General features: G+C 41.0%; 1 protein-coding gene across 1 annotated transcript; it reads right to left on the bottom strand.

Moving 5' to 3' along the window:
• Positions 1-634: 634 nt before the first annotated feature.
• Positions 635-19,167, bottom strand: LOC134078007 (coagulation factor V-like). Its single transcript, XM_062533638.1, is given in 24 exon segments — positions 635-814; positions 816-923; positions 1,968-2,123; positions 4,539-4,572; positions 6,109-6,286; positions 6,530-6,709; positions 7,000-7,219; positions 7,363-7,599; positions 7,753-7,918; positions 8,150-9,268; positions 9,320-9,323; positions 9,453-9,665; positions 10,406-10,556; positions 10,795-10,982; positions 12,940-13,036; positions 14,407-14,511; positions 14,852-14,937; positions 14,940-15,017; positions 15,420-15,641; positions 15,948-16,109; positions 16,781-16,993; positions 18,502-18,624; positions 18,883-18,968; positions 19,072-19,167. Coding segments are annotated over 24 exon segments (4,170 nt in total). The 5' UTR covers positions 19,074-19,167; the 3' UTR covers positions 635-772.
• Positions 19,168-20,019: the final 852 nt, after the last annotated feature.

The raw sequence follows: 20,019 nt of genomic DNA, 5'->3' as shown, positions 1-20,019 counted from the left end.
GTTGACACCGAAATGCTTTGTGAATTACTTTTAGTGAGAAAAATTAGGAGTCCTAAAGTTAGGAGTGACACACCCATTATTTTTAGGAGTTTCTCCTAAATTCGCCAGTTAGGAGCTACTTTTAGCCCTAAAATTCTTTGTGAATACGGGCCCTGGTCCATAGCGAGCAATGCAGAAGCCAGAGCCATAGCCTATAAAGATTTCTTTATATGGCTCTGGCTGAAGCCATACAGAGAACATTCTAAAGCAGCCAAATTGCAACAACAGGACCAATCTTCGAGATGTCAACCACTCGTTTGGATCCTAGGCAATACAGATAACGGGCTTAAAGTGTAAAATACCAAACTATGCCTTTAAATATTCCATGACCACTAGATGGCAGCATGACACAGGAAATAAAGTGCACTTCAGCACTTAACACAAAATAATAAATAACACAATATAATAAAATAACATCATCCATGCTCATTGTTTAGTTTCCCAGCTCTCATTCTGTCCCTTTTGAAGATAGGTCCTGACTAATTTTAATTGATTGTTTCTCCATACTACATGGCATCCTCGGTGAATTCACCCCACCGAACAAATACTATACAGCTGTTAATTTTATTACCAAAACAATTTATTTTATCCAGTACTTACACATTGTGATTCTGCATACATGATAATGCAGAATCACCCTGGCACAAAATAATACAAATAATACAATTACAGTCAGGACCAGTCATCCATGCTTATTGTTTAGTTTCCAGCTGTCATTCTTTCCATTTTAATCTCACTCAAAATCACACCCAAGAAGCTCAACTCTCATAGTAAATAATGGAATTCTGCCACCTCCTGGGAACAATCCGAATAAATTTGGCAAAAATGGGAGGGTATATGTAGTTTTTCTTGTGATCATTGTTATCGGTGTTTCCCTCAAATTCCTGGGGCCTATTTCACAAAACCAGAGTAAGTAGATCCAAGATAAGTGACGACACACGCGGTTGACCAAGCCTGGTCAAAGTAAACATGCAAAACACGTTTCACTAATGCTGAGCGCAGATGAATTGAGGCGGCTAGGTCAAGCCAGGTGTAAGTTATTCGGTATGTGTGCGCGTTCTCGTTTCTCCCCCAAATAACTCACGGTTGGAATAAAAAAAGACGCGAAAAATAGCGTCTTGCACACAAAGTGAACAACCGCTTTTGATATAGACTAACAACGAGGTAAAGTTGTACTTTTTTGGATGGGAATCATGATTATTTCTGTTACATAGCGGGAGTAGGTGTGGCAGACCAAGTGAATGCAAATGTACGTATGCACCCACGTGTGAGAGCTTCCTTGTCTCGGCACGCAACGTCATTAAGAAAGCGCTTTGCCACCGCAAAGATGCACACAGTATGACTATATATATCTTAATTTGTCGAATTAGTTGAAAACACCTTTGAAAAATGTCCCCTCCACTTCCAATAAACTACTAGGCTATTCATCAAACGTCCGTCAAAAAATAAGCAAACAACGAGTATGTTATTAATTATAAGGCCACCATAATTTAAATAACATCCATATGGTATTAGGCAGACATTCTGCTGTGTTTTGCGAGTAAATGCAAGTAGCAAATAATATATGAATGGAATACAGCTCTTTGAAAAAATCGCATGGAGGTCTGATTTGAATGACAGCTAGCAGAACCAATCAGATAATGTAATTACCATTAGAATTAACTTAGCTTGGCTGTTAGCCTGGTCGGGAGCAGGCTAGCTTCCAAGTATAAATTCCCATGGTAACTTATATGTGATCTCTTCTGTGAAACCAAGTCAAGGCTATGTTCATCCAGGATAACCCAGTAAGCCTGTCTAAATCCCCTATCTTGGTTTTGTGAAATACCCCCCAGCAGAAACAGTAATTCAGGAGTTGACAAATACTTTATATTTTTATTATTAAACAATAAACATCACTTGGTAAATCACACAAACCTATCAGTACTTACCGATGCTTCATAATCCAAGTCACTTGAGTACTTAGTCCACCTGATTCCATCTTTGCTGTGCTCCAGAATGAAGGCAGAGACAAACATCTTTGAGCCCAGTGACTTTGCCCCCTGGGTGATGATCCCTGTGATCTTCTTCACATCTTTCAACTCAATCTGCAGCCATTGATGCATGTCATTATGCTGTGGCAGATAAAGACAGATAGATAGCCTACTCAGCATCAATAGTAATGTCTGTTACCCTGGACTAGGTAACACTCCTGATGTGTGTTTGTTGTGTGAGGGCAGTGTGATTTTGTTGGGGTTTGTGAGGCTAGGGTGTCTGCTAGTTTGTTTGCTAGATAGCAGAGGTGGGAAAGCTTCAGTGAGTAAAAGTCAGATCATGTAGCCTATTGATTCTACCTGTGCACTTAGCACAGGTGATCTCATCAATTAGCTGCTCTACCTAGCTGAGGAGTTGTGCTAATTAGAATCATTAGAGTTTTAAATGAATGGTTGGCACAGATATGTGGTAGGACTTTTATGTAAGGCGGTGTATCTAACGGCACTAGGTGTCACTGCAGGATCATTTATGATTTCATTTTTCGTAAGTTTGTTTGTCTCCTTGGATGCACTGTGGGGTTGATGCATGTTTGGCCTAGGACGCCATCTTTTCTTTAGTATTTGTAATCAATCTTTTAGATGCTGTGGAAGCCAAATAAACATCTCGCCACAATCCCAAACCCTTCTTTGTCCGTGCCCCCCCCCCCCCCCCCCCCTTCATACCGGATCGCACCCTCACGTTCACCACAAAAACACAACGCAGAGTAGCAGACAATGGAGGTGCTAGCAGCCGGCGGCGCGCACGGGTAGAGAGATAGAGGGCTACATTTACTTTCTGAAACTGGATTTTTCCACCTCTGCTAGATAGACAAAAGATTGAAATATATTGTTGTATATATATATACAACCCCTGGCAAAAAATATGGAATCACCAGTCTTGGAGGATGTTAATCCAGTTGTTTAATTTTTTAGAAAAAAGCCAGATCACAGACATGACACAAAACTAAGTTAATTTGAAATGGCAACTTTCTGGCTTTAGGAAACATTAAAGGAAATCAAGAAAAAAATTAGTTAATCAGTAACAGTTGCTTGTTTTAGACCAGCCAGAGGGGAAAAAAATATGGAATCACTCAATTCCAAGGAAAAAATTATGGAATCATGAAAAACAAATTGACAAAAGAACACTTCAACGCACCACTAGTACTTTGTTGCACCACCTCTGGCTTTTATAACAGCTTACAGTCTCTGAGGCATGGACTTAATGAGTGACAATCAGTATTCTTCATCAATCTGGCTCCAACTTTCTCTGATTCCAGTTGCCAGATCAGTTTTGCAGGTTGAAGCCTTGGGATGCACCATTTTCTTTAATTCTACTACAGATTTTCAATGACATCCTGGTGGATGTGATTATCCAATTCGTGCATTAGTGTAGTCATTGGCAATCCGGGGCTTTGTAATGACAAGGAAGTAACCTCACAATCTTTATCTGTGTCTAAGGTGTGGAAATGTGCGTAGAGTTTTACAAATCACTGTGTGTAATATTTTGCAAAAAGGGTGAAGCAGACATTGTGTGTAATGTTGTGCAAATCTGTAGAGGTGTTTTGCTCCTTGGAGTAAAATTTTGCTAATTGTGTGGAAAAAATTATTTTAGTGTGTAAACAATCGTAAAAAACTGTAACACGGTCAATAAACTTCTCTGTGCGGGCTATTGATGGCCTGTTTATGTCACATATTATCATGTTTTTGGTTAAGCCTACCAAGCACACAGTCATGTTTAAATTAAGGTTACCACTGACTAGTTTAAATTCAATTCAATTTCAATTCAATTCAGTTTATTTGCCAGACACATGTCCACATTTACACAAGACAGACATTACAAATACATATTAACAATGATAATACATTATAGACAAACAATTATTAAAATGTATACAGGCATTTTCTCCAGTGCGCTCTCAGTCTGGATGTGTACCTTGTGCTACTCATAAGTGGATTTGAGAGTGCCACCATGATATTGTTGGGCGACTCATCCAGGCGCAGTGAAATCTTATACATTAGGTTTCTTAGAAGTGCATGAAGTGTGCTTACTCCTACAGATACAAACATCTGGCTAGCACTCCCTCCTCTGGGAACCCTGAGTATTCTTAAAGCATCATTATATGCAACTTGTAACTTTTGCATGCTGACCTTTTTATAAGTGAACCAGAGGTGAGCAGTGTAAAGTGGTGTGCAGTATGCCTTGAACAGAGCCACTTTGACTTGATTGGAGCAAGATGTAAATTTACGGGCTATAGTGTTTGCCTGTGCATATAGTTTACAGCGCTGCCTGTATATGTCATCATCATCACTCATATCCTCTGTAATCCAGTGTCCAAGGTATTTTATCTTTTTGCAAACCTCAAGAGGATTATTTGACAGTCTAAACACAGGAAATTTGAGGCTTTTATCCTGCTTAGTTCTACATATTAGAATAGCGCTTTTGCTGGAATTATATTTTATGTCAAATTGTAAACCATATTCAGAACATACCTTAAGTAGCTGTTGCAGCCCCGCACTGCTGGGACTTAATGTCACAAGGTCATCTGCATACATCAGATGATTGACTAGTACACCACCAATCATACAGCCTGTATTACATCCATTTAATCTTCTAGACAGCTCATCCATGTAAAGATTAAATAAAACAGGGGACAGAATGCCACCCTGCCTAACCCCATTGGTCACACTAAAAGGGTCCGAAATACTACCCCCCCCCCCATTTGATGTGCATTTTCTGGTGAGCGTACCAATAGGCAAGTACCCTCACAATGTAGCCAGGCACTCCTCCTTGTCTTAACTTAATAAAAAGTTTTTTGTGATTCACTTTTTAAAACAAAAGTAGGCCCCGGCAGTGGCGCAACTGACTGGGGCACCTGCACCGTACGCCGGCGACCCGGGTTCGATTCCCGCCCCGTGGTCCTTTCCGGATCCCACCCCGACTCTCTCTCCCACTCACTTCCTGTCATTCTCTCTACTGTCCTGTCCATTAAAGGCATAAAAAAAAAGCCCAAAAAAATAATCTAAAAAAAAAAAAAAAAAAAAAAAAGTAAATTGTCTACACGCTGCTGTTACTGAGAGCGTCCGCTATCGCCGCACTTGGAAAGGCAAGTCCGACTGCGTCCAGTGAAACGACTGTGGATAGTTGAAAGCCATGAGCGTCTCTCTCGCACGATAATGGTGTTAAAACGGTCAATAAACTTCTCTGTGCGGGCCATTGATGGCCTGTTTATGTCACATATTGTCGTGTTTTTGGTTAAGCCTACCAAGCACACAGTCATGTTTAAATTAAGGTTACCACTGACTAGTTTAAAACAAAAGTAAATTGTCTACACGCTGCTGTTACTGAGAGCGTCCGCTATCGCCTCACCTGGGTCAATGGAAAGTCAAGTCCGACTGCGTCCAGTGAAACGACTGTGGGTTACATTGAGATAAACACACGATAAAGGTGTTAAAAACGGCCAATAAACTCCTCTATATAGAAAACTATTAATGAACTATTGTTGTAAGTGTAGGCTAGCCTATCATCATGGAGAAAATATAACTCGTTGTTGCTCCAAACGTACGTCTATGCAGTCGTTAATGACGGGTGAAGCCAAGGGCATCTGCTACCATCGCGGATGGTTTTACACTGAAGTTGATTGAAAGCCATGCGCGTGTTCTCTTAACGCACAAGGGCGCTATATGCGTGTGTAGAAAACGCCGAAGGACGTGACAAAACGGCCTTATATCATGACGCCCAGAGATGAGAACGGGTTGCAGAGGCTGTGATCTGGTTGTCTTCAATACTGCCAGACATAAGGCCAAGTGGATAGTAGCAATCTGCCAAGTGCAGTATAAAGATTTAAGCAGTGAAAACATGAAATCTTTAATTAATTTTCAGATGATTATAGGAACATAGATGTCAAGTTACATGACTGCATTTTTTAGATTTAGTGATACATTTCAAAATCAGTTGCATAACTTGACGATTACATGAACATCTGCTAATAAGATTACATTACCATTGTGCTTGATTCAACTCTCTATCAGGAATATGTCATTACTATAACATTAGTCTGACAAAAAGTGAAATTGTGTTACATTTGTGTTGAAATCTGAGATCCAGTGGTTTGGTACTGTACCATTGTCTATCACAAGGAACAGAGTTTGCATTCCTTTTTTTTGGGACAGGCCAACTTCAGACTCAACAAGCCAAAGGCCTGGCTTAGCTGGCCACATCTGCAGGGTAGCAAATCCTCCTGAGGTAACGCAAAACACACAACAAATCAGATTTAGTCAAACTAAGTAAGTAAATAAGAAGTAAATAAATAAAATGAAGCTTCAGTTTCTACATTGTTAGTCTCTACAGTTGATCTTCATTCAATCTAGCATTAAAACGGCGTTGTATCTGTATGATTATCATGTTCTAATACAACTACAACATAACATTTTAAATCACCATAAGCCATAAAATCTAATTTGTGAATTTTGAAATGTCTGACCGGGAAGAAGGGGATAGACGCCTTGTCGATGGAGTTTGCTCTGGTGGTTCAGAAAAGTCTGGCCGTGGAAATGGACACTGTGCACATCATTTTCTGCCCCCATATTAAAGACATGCCAGTTGACCAGTTGATTGGCGTACATTCTCAGGCCTTTCAGGCCAAAGATTATGCCGTTGATGGCTTGAATTGTACAGAGAACAGTGTTGATTATTATGTGTTCACAACATTTGAATTGATATATATGGTTCATTTTTTGACACACTCTGAAAATTCGTATTACAAAAACACACAGACAGACAAACAGTTTAGACTCACATACACAGAAGCAAAAAGCCTAAACATTGTTAAGGCACACACACACACACACACACAAGACACACACACACACACACACACGACACACACGACACACACGACACACACGACACACACACACACACACACACACACACACACACACAAAATAGTACCTGGAAATTTAATCTTCTCTTTGAACAAAGGATCCATGGCAGTTTTCCTGCTTCTCCTTCGAATCATCTCATAGTTTTTCTCATAATACTAGCTCTTGTTTTCATCAAACGTCATGAAAAGAAGGACAAACTCTCTGCTGGCTTCATCTCTGGACGCCTTTTTGCTGCCCTTCCGGCAGATCAAGAGTGGGCCGATGAATCCCGAATTGATATCTCTCTCCTGTGAAGTATCCACACCCAAACAAACAAACAAACAAACAAGCAAACACGCAAACAGACAGAATAATTCAGTCACAATATCAACTTGGTTAATTGAATATGATCATTGAGATAAATCACTCAATGGTATGAGACGTTACTGACAGGATTCACTCCAGAGTAGTAGGCCCAGGTGCGGCAGTTGGGTTCGCCATCCTTCGGTCCCACTTTGGAGCTCACTGTCCACATGTAGGTGTACGTCTTGTTGGTGCGCACTGCATTATCATCTTGGTACCAGTACAGTGTGCCGTCCACATAGTTCAGTCCTTCCATTTGCTTGATGTATCTGATCCCGTTTGCATGAAGTGAGTAGGGTCTGCTTGCCAGGTTCCTGAAGACAACCTGATGTAGAAGTAGTAGAGATGGGTAGAGTTAGAGTATGGGTAGAGAACAGTGGATAACGAAGGAAAGTTAACCAAGTGCAATGGTGACTAAAGTACTTTTGTTTGATGTATCCTCTTAATTACTACAATATTTCACTGGGATTTAACGTACCATGATTGTGTCTCCAACCTCGGCTCTGATTACAGGACCAAGTATTCCCAGATGTTCCTCAACCTCTCCTCGGATGTCTGGTATTTTAAAGTTGGGGTCCAGATACCCTCGAAAAACCACCTTGGTGAATTTAGTATGCAATCCATCAGGATGTGTGTCAAACCGCCTAGTTTTAAGATAAATGCATTTGTCAGGGGTTTTGATAAGTTTGTCAGTAAGTGAACATTTCCTGAACTCTGCAAACACCCAGAAAAAGCTGTATGAGTCAGTCTTGTAATGAATATTAATACAATTGTATTAAAAAATAACTTATTAAGGTCCAAACATGAGCTTTATTCATAGGGCCCAAGTGACTTAATCAATGTTACCCTTCTGTGTGCTTCCTCTGCAACTTTACCTTTGTCCATAGCCGCCATAGTCCCACTCAACTTCCTCCGAACTCAGGAAATACTGTCTCACGTTGGTGCCCGTTGGCAGATTCTTCAGGAAATACTGTGTTGTCTCATCTAGTGTCATACCCTGGGTCTCCACTCCTTGGGTGTACGGGTCCTTATACTCAATGTACTCATATTCCTCCGTGCTCGTGCTATCCTTTCTGTCGTGGTGGTCATCTGGAATTGCATGTAAGTCATTATCGTTGAAGTCTGTCTGGGGCAGCCCGATGACTATGGCCTTGTTCAAGGTGTCCTTCTCATTTGAGATGGGCCTGACTCCCCTCGGCTGAAACCCTCTTGGGCTCAAACTGGACCTGGCCTGGGGCTTGTACTGTTTCTTCTTCCTGGTTCTCATGGCGTGCCCCTTGAATGGTCGCACCCCAGTCTCATTCCATCTCTCAGTGAGTGGCGCCAGAGGGGTTTCAGCACCCTCCCTTTTGTTGCTGTCTGCTGCCCACTCAGCAGTAACATTTTGAGAAGATTGTGTGTCATTGCCTCTGTCATCTGGAACTTCTGACATGTTTGACAGCACCATATTTGGGTCCACCAATGCTAATGAGACATTGTGTTCAGTGATGTTGGTTTGTATGTCTGACCAGTCAGATGTGTTATTGCTTAACATGGAGCCACTCCCTGTTTCATTCACTGGCCAGTTTGATGAAGGAGCTGCCAACGGGACAGATGTTTCTGACGTGTTAGCCAGCAAAGACATGTGAGTACTGTTGATGGAATTACCAGTGGTTTTATTGACAGAAGACACCAGAGACGTTCTCTCTGTTGTGTTCACATTCAGACTTTCATTCCCAGGTGCTGTAGTGTTCACGTTTACATTCTCATTCCAAGATGCTGTTGTGTTCACATTTAGACTTTCATTCCCAGTTTCTGTAGTGTTCACGTTTACATTCTCATTCCAAGATTGCTTGTCTAATACTAGGGGCAATTCCTCTACAACACTCTTTGTTTCTATGGGCACATATTCCTCTGGCTTCCAAATATTGTACTCTCCCTCTCCATCCTCATATTCGTAAACGTAATCCCGGAAGCACACTACGTCTCTAAATTTCACTCTCATGCCCTTGGTGCTGTCAAAATATTTTCAGAAAATAAAAATCCCCAATTAACAATTACGTAACATGTCTACAGTATGTAGCAGCAGCATGGTATTTGTGAGGATTTTAGACAAGAATATGAGGGAAAAAAACTACCATCAACAATGAAAAAGGCACTTGATCTGAAAGAGACTGGTTAGTGCCTATCTTTTCTCACCTATATTGTCCATTTTCATACTGATGGTCTCCCCTGTCATGGGAAACAGTTTGAGGAAGTCCTCCTCCCTGTTGTTCAGTTCAAACGTATGGCCATAGAAGGTGACCGTCTGGATGCCCGTCTGTTCTCCAACGCTGGAGACGTGCCAGGTGACGATATCATCATTGCAGAAGCCCAGGGTTTGGCCACTCTCGAACATATAGCCATTGATCGCTTTAGGAATGACAAAATGGTAAATTAAACACGTGGAATTAAACTCTGGATTAAACAAGATGAAGGTGTTCATTTGTGTTTGAAAGTTAATTTGCAAAAACATAGATCTCAGTTTTTTTTTACAAATATTCATAAATCATGTTTTTATTGTGGATTTCACTCACTGTCATGTGAAAATCAAAATAACCTAACTGCAGTTTGATTTATACGACATGGAATTGAAAATAAATGAAATTAGATCAACTAGAAAAGCATTCAGAGAGCGCAGGTTGTCATACATTTAACCTAAACTATTCAGATTGCCACCACGTGGCCATACCATGCCATTACACCACTAAGCGAAAAACATAAACGGCTCCGGAATCCCGACGGTGATACGGATCACTCCCAAAATGTAATTGTTTCTTCCTTGGGTCATGTCTGACCTTCCCTGATCCATCCATTACTTTTTGATATCTTGCTAACAAACAGACAGACAGACAGACAAACAAACGCTGGTCCCCGATGAAAACATAACATTCTTGGCGGAGGTAATGAAAACAAGAATATCTGTTGTGTGTGTGTGTGTGTGTGTGTGTGTGTGTGTGTGTGTGTGTGTGTGTGTGTGTGTGTGTGTGTGTTTGTGTGTGTGTGTGTGTGTGTGTGTGTGTGTGTATGTGTGTGTAAATACTCAAATGGAAGACCTGACACGATCAAGTATCAGTGTTGGTATATGTATGGGGCACAGGTCTGGTACTAACAGTGCATAACATTTGACGCGTAGAAGTCTGGGGCATCTTTTTTGACACTGGCTGGGTCACTGCAGTATTCCTTAATATTTTCATCCAGATACCAACTCTTGTTCTCGTCGAAAACAGCAAACATGGCTTGTTGCTCCTTGTCGGCCTTCAACTGCGAGACAAACAAATGTTCTGGTTCAATCGGACTCTTCAAAGCAAACAACTGGAAAAGTACAAATATCACCATTTACATAGACGGGCAGAAAGACAGACAGACAGACAGACACACAGACAGATAGATAGATACTGAAGATACAGTTGATAGATGTATAGATGGATAGATAGATAGAAACTATAGATAGATTTATAGATAGATGGATAGAATGGATACCATCCAGCAGGAGGGTTACCTGGAAGTTCCTCTTGCAGATGAGCAGTGGGCCTACGAGGCCAGAGGCGATGTCGCGTGGGGTGTTAACTGCACTGTGGTACATCCTGGTCAGGCAGCGCGGGTCATTGGGCAACGGCTCGTCCTCATCGATCACATTCCATATGTACGTGTGCATCTCTCCAGGCTGCACTGCGTGGGTCTGGTTCCCTGGAGGAGGAAAGGTGCTTATTACGCTGGCCAGCTGAGAGTGAAATACACTGGTCTACGACAATTTCGGATGGTTTTCTGTGGATCATTCTACAGACCACAGGAAAAGAAGGAAGGGGCACATGTTCAACTAGAAATGTGCATCTTCGTGGAGGAGCTGCAAGAGTGGGCTTGCTCACCAGGGGGCAGTGATGTATACTCCTGAACAGTCCCCCATTCATTTCAATGGGGAAACGCCTCTGGTGGAGCATGGCGGAACTACAAGGGTCTAAAAATGGGAATACCGGAAAAACGACAACCGGCAGCCATCCGACATTACAGTTTTTTCCAATCGTTTACACACAATTTTGAAAACGGGGCTCTTTTTGTCTAAACACATCACACAATTAACCAAACACAACACCCAATCAGCAGAACATAACAGATTGCTAGCAAAATGAAATATTTCTGTCAAAACAATAAACACATTGATAAAACCTTATACTGTTCTCATATCACTAACACATTCTTCGAATGATTCCACACTGTCGCTATCTTATACACACCAACACAATAAATTCAAAACACATCTGTAAAAACCCTCCTCCAATATATGGATCTTATTCAGACATATTGTTTGAGAGCATTAGGATAATTTAGATGACAAAAATATTTTGATGAACCCTCATCAAGTAATGCACAAAACTGATGCTGCAGACAATATTTCTTTCTTTCACTGTACCATATGTTCAGTTACAGTGACAAGTCAATCAACAGAAAATGGCAAAATTATAGTTCTTACTACTGTAAAGTGTAGAAAAATAAAAAATTGTACACAAATAAAAAGTACTGTACACTTACAGTCACTGAAGAAAAACTAAAGCAACAATACAAACAAGTAACAACAATACGTAATACTCTAATCATCTCTCCGTCTAGCTGGATCAAGCCATTAGAGTTCATCCACATCACAGGCTATGGGTGCCTCTCATTTGGGCTTTTATACATCCTCCCTCGCTCCTCGGGCCTTGATCCTCACTGATCGACATAAAGAATAATGGGGCGAAAACAATGGGATAGTCTATCCAGTGTTAGTTATAGATCAATGGGAACGCCCCTCGAGGATCGAGCATAACACACCTGAGTGCTGCGTTTTCAATTTTGCACATGCGTGCTTACACACCTGGTGGATGTGATTATTCAATGTGTTCATTAGTGTGGCCATTGGCAAGCCAGGGCTTTGTAATGAGAAGGAAGTACCTAACAATCTTTATCTGTGTCTAAGGTGTTAAAATGTGTTTTACGTTTTGACATTCACTGTGTGTAATGTTTTGCAAAAAGTGTGAAGCTGAATTTGTGCTTAATGTTGTACTGCTCTGCGCAGGTGTTTTGCTTTTTAAGTGTTAAGTATTGTTAACTGTTTGATAACCTTAATTTTAGTGTGTATACGATTGGAAAAAACTGTAACAAGCAACCTACAACGGATCGGCGCTTGATATTTTTGTATTTGAACCGCGTCGATAGCTCAAACGCTCTAGGAGAAGAGGCGTTCTCAAAAAACGGGCAAAGAAGAACAATAGATGGGCCTGCCTTGCAGCAAGCCCACTAATAAGAATTAGTAGAATTACGGTTACGGTTACGGTTACGGTTATGTTACTTAGCAGACGGTTTTGTCCAAAGTGAATATCCACACTTCCAAAAGTCATTCCAAATTAGTTTCCTTACTGAATTTTTAGTTGTTACCCCCTTGACAATGGCACAAATTCATGAGATTATAAAACATATCCACATAAGAATGGTTGATAAGCTTTTAAAAGAGAGACTGCAACTGCATTGTAACTATTGTGTCACTAACAAGTGACACACAGAGTCATCACATATGACAGTTCACAGCAGGTTAAAACATGGTGGAGATGAATCATATCAAATGGTGTAAATTCAAATTCAGTGGCGTTCATTCAAATTGATGGTGCCTTACCTCCTGTAGGATAGTTCGCTCCCTCTCCAGCTTTGTCTATAGTCAGACCATGAGGGTAGATACTGTACGGTCGGGTGGCTTTGTTGCTGAACACAATCTGTAATGACAGCATCAGAAAAAATGTGTTGTTTTTTTTTATATCCAGAGGTCGGTGTGCATGCAATATTTTTCTCTTGAATACTATGTTGTCCAATATTCCTTATATATCATAACGTAAACACACTGTATGGAAACGCGAACATTTATCAAGGCTCCACTAATGGGAAGGAAGCCTATCAGGTGAGCGTCATCTTTAACAACTTCATGTTCATTTTTCATTGCTGTTGTTTTGTGCATGAATCTTGCTCATCATCACTGAACATAATGGAAGCCTCAATTCCCTGAGCGTAAATAAATAATAATAACTAGAATTGCATCTCCGAGGAACTGCAAAAGTGGGCTTGATCCGGTGCAGATCGCCATAGAGATCGCAACAGTACCTCATTTATGAAAATCGGGCACATGGATAAAAAAATATCGACATTAACGCAACATCAAATAGGCCAAAATACAGTGCCTATAGAAAGTCATCATACCCTTTTGAAATAGTTACTTTTTTCGTCTCACAGCCTGAAATCAAAACCCATTTTTTTAAAAATCTTTTCCAGTTTTATTTACAAATTTAGCTGTACAACATCAAAATAATGAAAAAAAAGTCAACAGTTCTGAAAATTAATTAAAAATTAAAAACTAGAATAACAGGGTTGGAAAAGTCATCATACCCCTGACTTAATACTTTGTAGAGCTTCCTTTTTCTTTCATTACAGCCATCAATCTGTTTGGATGTCTCTATTATAGCTTTGCACACTGCTTTGTTCTTTTGGCAGTATGTTTAGGATCATTGTCGTGTTGGAAGGCGAATTACCTGCCCATCTTCAGCTGTCTAGTAGAGGGATGCAGGTTTTCCTCAAGAATTTGGGTGTACTTGGCAGCATCCATTTTCCCTTCTATCCTGACCAATTGCCCAGTCCCCGCTGAAGAGAAACATCCCCAAAACGTAATGTTGCCCCCACCATGCTTCACAATAGGTATGGTGTGTTTTGGGTCTATGGGTGGTTGCTAAGTTGTTGCTAGGATAATTAAGGTGGTTGCTAGGGCGTTGCTAGGGTAATTGGGGTGGTTGCCAGGGCTTCACGCTTTCACATCTTTTTTTACATGACCTGTGTAACTGGTAGAAAAACGCAGAAAAACAGCAATAACGCAAAAACGACAACGGGCAGCCACCCGAAATCTACAAGCGGGATACACCAGTTCGGGCCTAAATTTTTAGTGTTGGAGCCGTGCCGATAGCTCAAACGCTCTAGGAGCAGTAGCGGTGTGAAAAAGTGGGTGAATGAGAATAAATAAATAAAGTAAATTTAACAGGAACAATAGTTAGCTATTATTAGTGCTCCGCAAGCCCACTAATAATAATAATAATAATCTCACTCTTATCTGGTCTCTGATCTGCGCCCTGATCACGGGGCCGATGATGCCCTGTTCCATCTTCCTCTGTTTATCCTCAGCCCTCTTGGTGAACGTCTCGTCCGTGTACTGTTCAGTTTGGGAATGGGGTGGCCCATGAATCTGCTCTGCTCAGATACCCTGTAAATGTAACTTGCTGCCGCTAGGGTGCGTCTAGATTTCTAGGCTATATTTCAGCAGCTTTGATATTTCAGAAATTTTGAAACAGACTCCTATTTGTTTTGCTTTCATTTATCTATGTTTTGTCTGTTTAGATTCATCCCAAATAATGACCAACTATTTTATAATTTCCTTAATAGGCCTAATACTGTATTTCACTCATTGTGAACATAATGTGAATCTGCTAAAGAAATACCTAAACCATTGCTTCTACAGTGCAAAGTATTGATGAACTGTGTGATGTTGACACTAACGTATCAATGTAGTCCGGCATGTTCGGAGTGTAGTCCCAGACTATTTCCTCAGCAGCGATGTAGTAGGTCCACATTTGTCTAGTCTCTGCTCGAGGGTGAGCTTGCGTCTGGGTTTGGTGAAGCCCTCGCACGTCTTCACCATCAAATAGCCATGCATCCCCGCTGGAAGGAAAATAAACATCGACTTCATGTCACAAAATATGTGACTAAAATGTGCTTGAGCATTCCAGTTACTGTATATTCAGTCAGTTCACTGTGTGAAGTGAACACTATATATTACCTAAAAGTTGATTTATAATGTATTATATTAAAAAAAACATTGTTGGAAATTACAACCAATTAAAGCAAGCAATTTTCCTAATCGACTGTCACTAACACTGACAACTGGTTATGGCCATATAATTTGATCACTTTAGAAGAATTTAAATTAATTATATTCTGAGATACTCTTCAGTACAACTAACCAAACTAAAACCACACACAAAAAGAATGTGACAGCATGTCTGTAACTGTTGAAATGAGCATCATGACGGTACCATCATGGCAGTGCTGATGCCATCTTACCCTCCAGATGCTTGCTAATGAAGGAAGAGATGAGCCACCGTCCGCTGTGGACTGCAGTCATGCTGGCACTGGTGGTGGTGCCACTTATGATGCCCACTGAAGACACCCTGTGCCCATTCTGCGAGAACACTTGCCCATTAAAGTGAATAGAGAAGAGCTCCGGCGAAGAGCTCATGCCCAGGAAATGCCAGCTGACAGAGCTGTAGGCACAGACGCTCAAACCTGTGGCATGAGGAGGAATAGGGTGGCAGGGAGAAGAATGCAGGTCCTACTGTTAAACCGAAATTAAATTAATGAAATGCTGCCAATAAGATACCACTTGTCCTTTTTAATGATGGTGTCATTCAACACTTTTTCCAAACGGAACAACAACATGAACAAAGGTTTGCTCTTCTTATCTGATTATAAGATCAGCCAAGCAGAGTGGAATATTTGGAATATTTTAAATATATCTGGCAACACATTCAAGTCGAACGAAATGATGGAAATGATAAACTACTATGTGCTACATCATATTATTCTACTAACCAGGCACAGTGCCGTTGGCGTAGCCATTGATGGTGTATTTGATGCTGTCGGTGGAGGAGGGGACTCCTTTGCTACACCAGGTGAGGCTCTCATCAAAAATGCCAAACAGGAGAACGTTCTCCTGATGAAAGTGTTTCTGCTTCCCAGAGTCATCAAGGCTTCCTGAGGACAAAACAAGTCTTAAAGCCCCGTTTCATTTTCTGTGGCCACATCTCCTCTGATATCTCCTCCTCTGAGAATGAAAAATGACAAATTTGAAGTGGACCAAAGAGAATCACACTCTTTTGCTCTTGTTTGAGAGCAAGTTATTCATGGGAATTTTCAAGTAGACAGAAACTGAGATGATTATTTGTGTCTAGCATCTGTGGTATTGCCTTTCCAAGGTATTTCGGGATTCATGCTGTTTCTGATGAGATAGTGTGGGCCCTGGGAGGGAGCTGTCATTCTCTCTGGAGAAGGTTGGCGCCTCCTCATAACTTAAAGGGTCAAGGTCAGACTTGGAGAGGTGCCACAGATATTGGCCGTTAAGGGATACAGCCTTGTGTGGTCAATGCTGATGAGTTGAGTGATGTGGCCAGTGAAAGATTGCCATATCACAAAAGGAGATGTGTCAAGCTGTGTAAGAGAAGTGTAACTTTGTATTGTATCATCAGACTGCGTCTGTTAGCAACACAACATAGGTCTCTGGTACCGTGAATAAAGCTCTCTTAGAATTCTGACTTGACTGCTGACTGCCTAAAAACTTCTTGAACGAATTCAGAATATTGCACCACAATACCAAAAGTTTCCAAAACTGTAATTTAATTAATGTCATAATAAGTCGATTATTTTACCCGGTTTGCAGATGAGCAGAGTGCCGATCAGGCCTGAGTTGTAGTCCTTGATGAGGTCGATGTGGGAGAAGTAGGTGTACGTCAGGCAGGGCGGATCGGCGGCTGCTGGGGTCACCGCTGACGTCACCTCCCAGAAGTATGTGTGGGATCCCCCAGTGTACACCACATCGTCCTCCTTCTCCTTTTTGGTAGTGTTGTCGAAGTAGTAAGCTCCTGAGATCAAAGCACACCACAGCAAAGACAACTGTGTCATTCACCAAAAAGGACACAAGTGTTGCCTTTACATACATGGGCCAATGCATACCAACATAACAATTTCCTAACTTGTTTGCTAAGTTAGTCATTTACAGTTTTTTCTAATTGGTTAAGCACTTTTTTGTAACCATTGGCTATTTTTGCAAAACTCTACACACAAATAGCAAAACCTTTCACCAAATTTTCAAAACATTGTAATGCTCTTGCAAAAGCGAACACAGCTTGATTAACTCTTCACACCTTTGTAAAAATGGTGTTTCTGTATCAATCAGTAAACACAAGCCATCATCTACTAAGCACACATTGTGTCAACTACACACTGATGGTATGAATACAAGACACATCTGGCTTTTGCTTTCTCTGTGCACAAGGTAGGCTACAGTATGTCAGTTTGAGGTCATACTTTTGTCATAGTTCTGTAAACATATAGGAATCCAAGTATTGGTGTTCACACTCATCAAAACAAATACAAAGTCAAAACTAGTAATAAAAATAGTAATTTCACTGAGACAAAAAATGTCTACATCATGACATCTCTCTGGGTACGGCCACAAAATTTCATCTACAGTACATTGCATGCAATGTCCTCCTGTCCAAGGCACCGGGCTCCTTGTCCTTGTCGCTCTCGCTCCTCTCGCTCCTTCACCTCCACGTCCTCTTCTAGGCCTCCTCTAATTCTCACTCTTCCTGCTCCTTCCATTGTACACCACACGGATATCTTACCTGTGCCTTATTTACACTGCTTAGGCTGATTACAAAGTGAACTAATGATCTAAAACAGTTTTCACATGTGAAAATGTGCCAGACAGTTGGCAAAATACTGTTAATGATAGCCATACATGTGTATGATTTTGCTAGGAGTGTGTTGGAAATTTGGTAATTGAGTGTAAGCAGTGAGTTGTGTTTAAAGTTCCGCAAAAGAGTGTTGTGCAGTGAATTGTGCCTACAGTTTTGCAAAGTGTGTGTTAAACTGAGTTCAAAGCAGTGTTTGTGCTTTTAGTTTTGCAAACTCAGTGAGTGGTTTTGCTATATGTGTTAATAGTTTTAGAAATTGTGTTACAAGAATCACGATTAGTGCTTTAGCATTCAGAAAAAAACTGTAAATAAATAGTCTTTAATGTATATGATTGCAGTACTTTTCGACTTTTGGATATTGATATCTTGCCCTGGGATGGATACCTAGCAAACCAAGCAAAGTTTTTTTTTTCTCTTCTTTTCCTTTTTCTCAGTGGACTTAAGAATTGACTGTGGTCAAACTGCTTCTCCATGTAGTTAATATATCAGAAAAAGTTAAACACAGCTGGTTGTGTAAACCAGTCTGTGTACTTAATGGAATGAGTCACATCCTCATACAATATGCGCGCGCGCTCTCTCTCTCTCTCTCTCTCTCTCTCTCACCATTTACCGACATCTCTCTGGTTTACACTTTCTCAGAACCCACAGTGTTGACATGCACTTGAACACACCCTCGGACTGTTTGCCATATTCGATGCCATGACTGTGGATGTTGCAAGGCTGCTCCACCATGTTCCGGAATGTTACCACGATCTCATCGCCTTCCTGTCCACGCAGCGTTGGCCCAAGCAAACCTACACAGAAAACAACACCACAAGTTTTTCATATTTAAGTATACACAAGTATACAGTATGTACTCATAAAGTATACTCATAAGAAATATACTCATAAGGATACTCATAGACACAATATCTGGACTGATGTCTCATCAGACCACATTGTTGCGTGTAAATTGTAATTGGTCTGTGGCTATTGCACAGAGACGACTCAACAACTGTTTTGACGGGTCTCTGGGGTAACAAGATGCCTGACATGTGTTCAGATGAATTTACCTAACTCTGGTGGATGAGGCTTGGCCTTTTTGAAGGTGGCATCCTCATATTCTCTGTATACTGCTTTCTTGTACACCGTCCCAGACCTGAAGCAATGACAGCAATTGTTTTACATACTGTACTGTACCTACACAATTAGAATATTTTCTCATAATGACAGAAGTATGGAAATCCATTACAGTTACATACATTTTTTTTTTATGTGTGTGGAAATGTTCTGGCTTGAATCCATATATAATTTTAAGGGCAAATATGATATGAATACAATGATTTAATTAAGTCATAGCTATGCATACAATTATTGTGATTAATCATAAGTCTTGTGGTCTAAATCAGGCAGAGGTCGTTCACAAGGACCTTGAAACACATTCTCTCACAAAACAATTAATTATCTCTCGTTCATGAGCCTTTGTTATCAAATTGGATTCATGCTTCTGAATCGGAGTGGATTAAATGAGATAAAGAGAAAAACTCTTCCAAAGGAATGTTGTGTGGGAATTTGCCTCTGTTGTTATACAGAAAAATACTCATACTACATGTGTAACCGGCAGAGTCACAGTCTGGGTGAAGTTTGTCCCATTGCAGCTACGGTAGCCCGCTGACGTCACTGCACCAGCTAGCCGCTGAGTGGTTTCTTTTAGGTCTATGAGTGGTTCACAAGTTCACAACTCATTGGCGGCTAAATCAGTTTTCATAAAATGTGCCTACCGTCAGGCAGCAGGCTTTGTTATTTCCCTGTCCAGAGTTCTATAGCCTCGTATGGGTACGTGGTTCCCGTGTGCAACCAAGGTATGTGCAAATGTTTATGTATTGTAACAAGCTGGTATGTGCAAATGTTATGTGTTGTAGCAAAGTAATGTTCAAGAATGTTCATTTAACACAAAGCTCTTGACTGTTTGCCAGACGCTTCCGGGTAGACGTGTGTTTTACCGAAGGTCTTGGGCCAGACTCCCGTTGGGTATTTGCACAGCGATAACACGCTCCGTCAGAGGTAAATGTTTATTATGCTAGTAATGCCCACTCACCTCCCACTGCATGCCCACTCACCTCCCACTGCATAATAAACATGTACCTCTGACGGAGCGTGTTATCGCTCAGGGCCGGCCCAAGGGATAAGCGAACTATGCGGTCGCTTAG

Source organism: Sardina pilchardus, chromosome 4, assembly GCF_963854185.1.
Source record: "Sardina pilchardus chromosome 4, fSarPil1.1, whole genome shotgun sequence".
Lineage (NCBI taxonomy): Eukaryota > Metazoa > Chordata > Actinopteri > Clupeiformes > Clupeidae > Sardina > Sardina pilchardus.
Note: the sequence above shows the minus strand (reverse complement) of the source record. Positions and strands in the feature narration are given on the sequence as shown.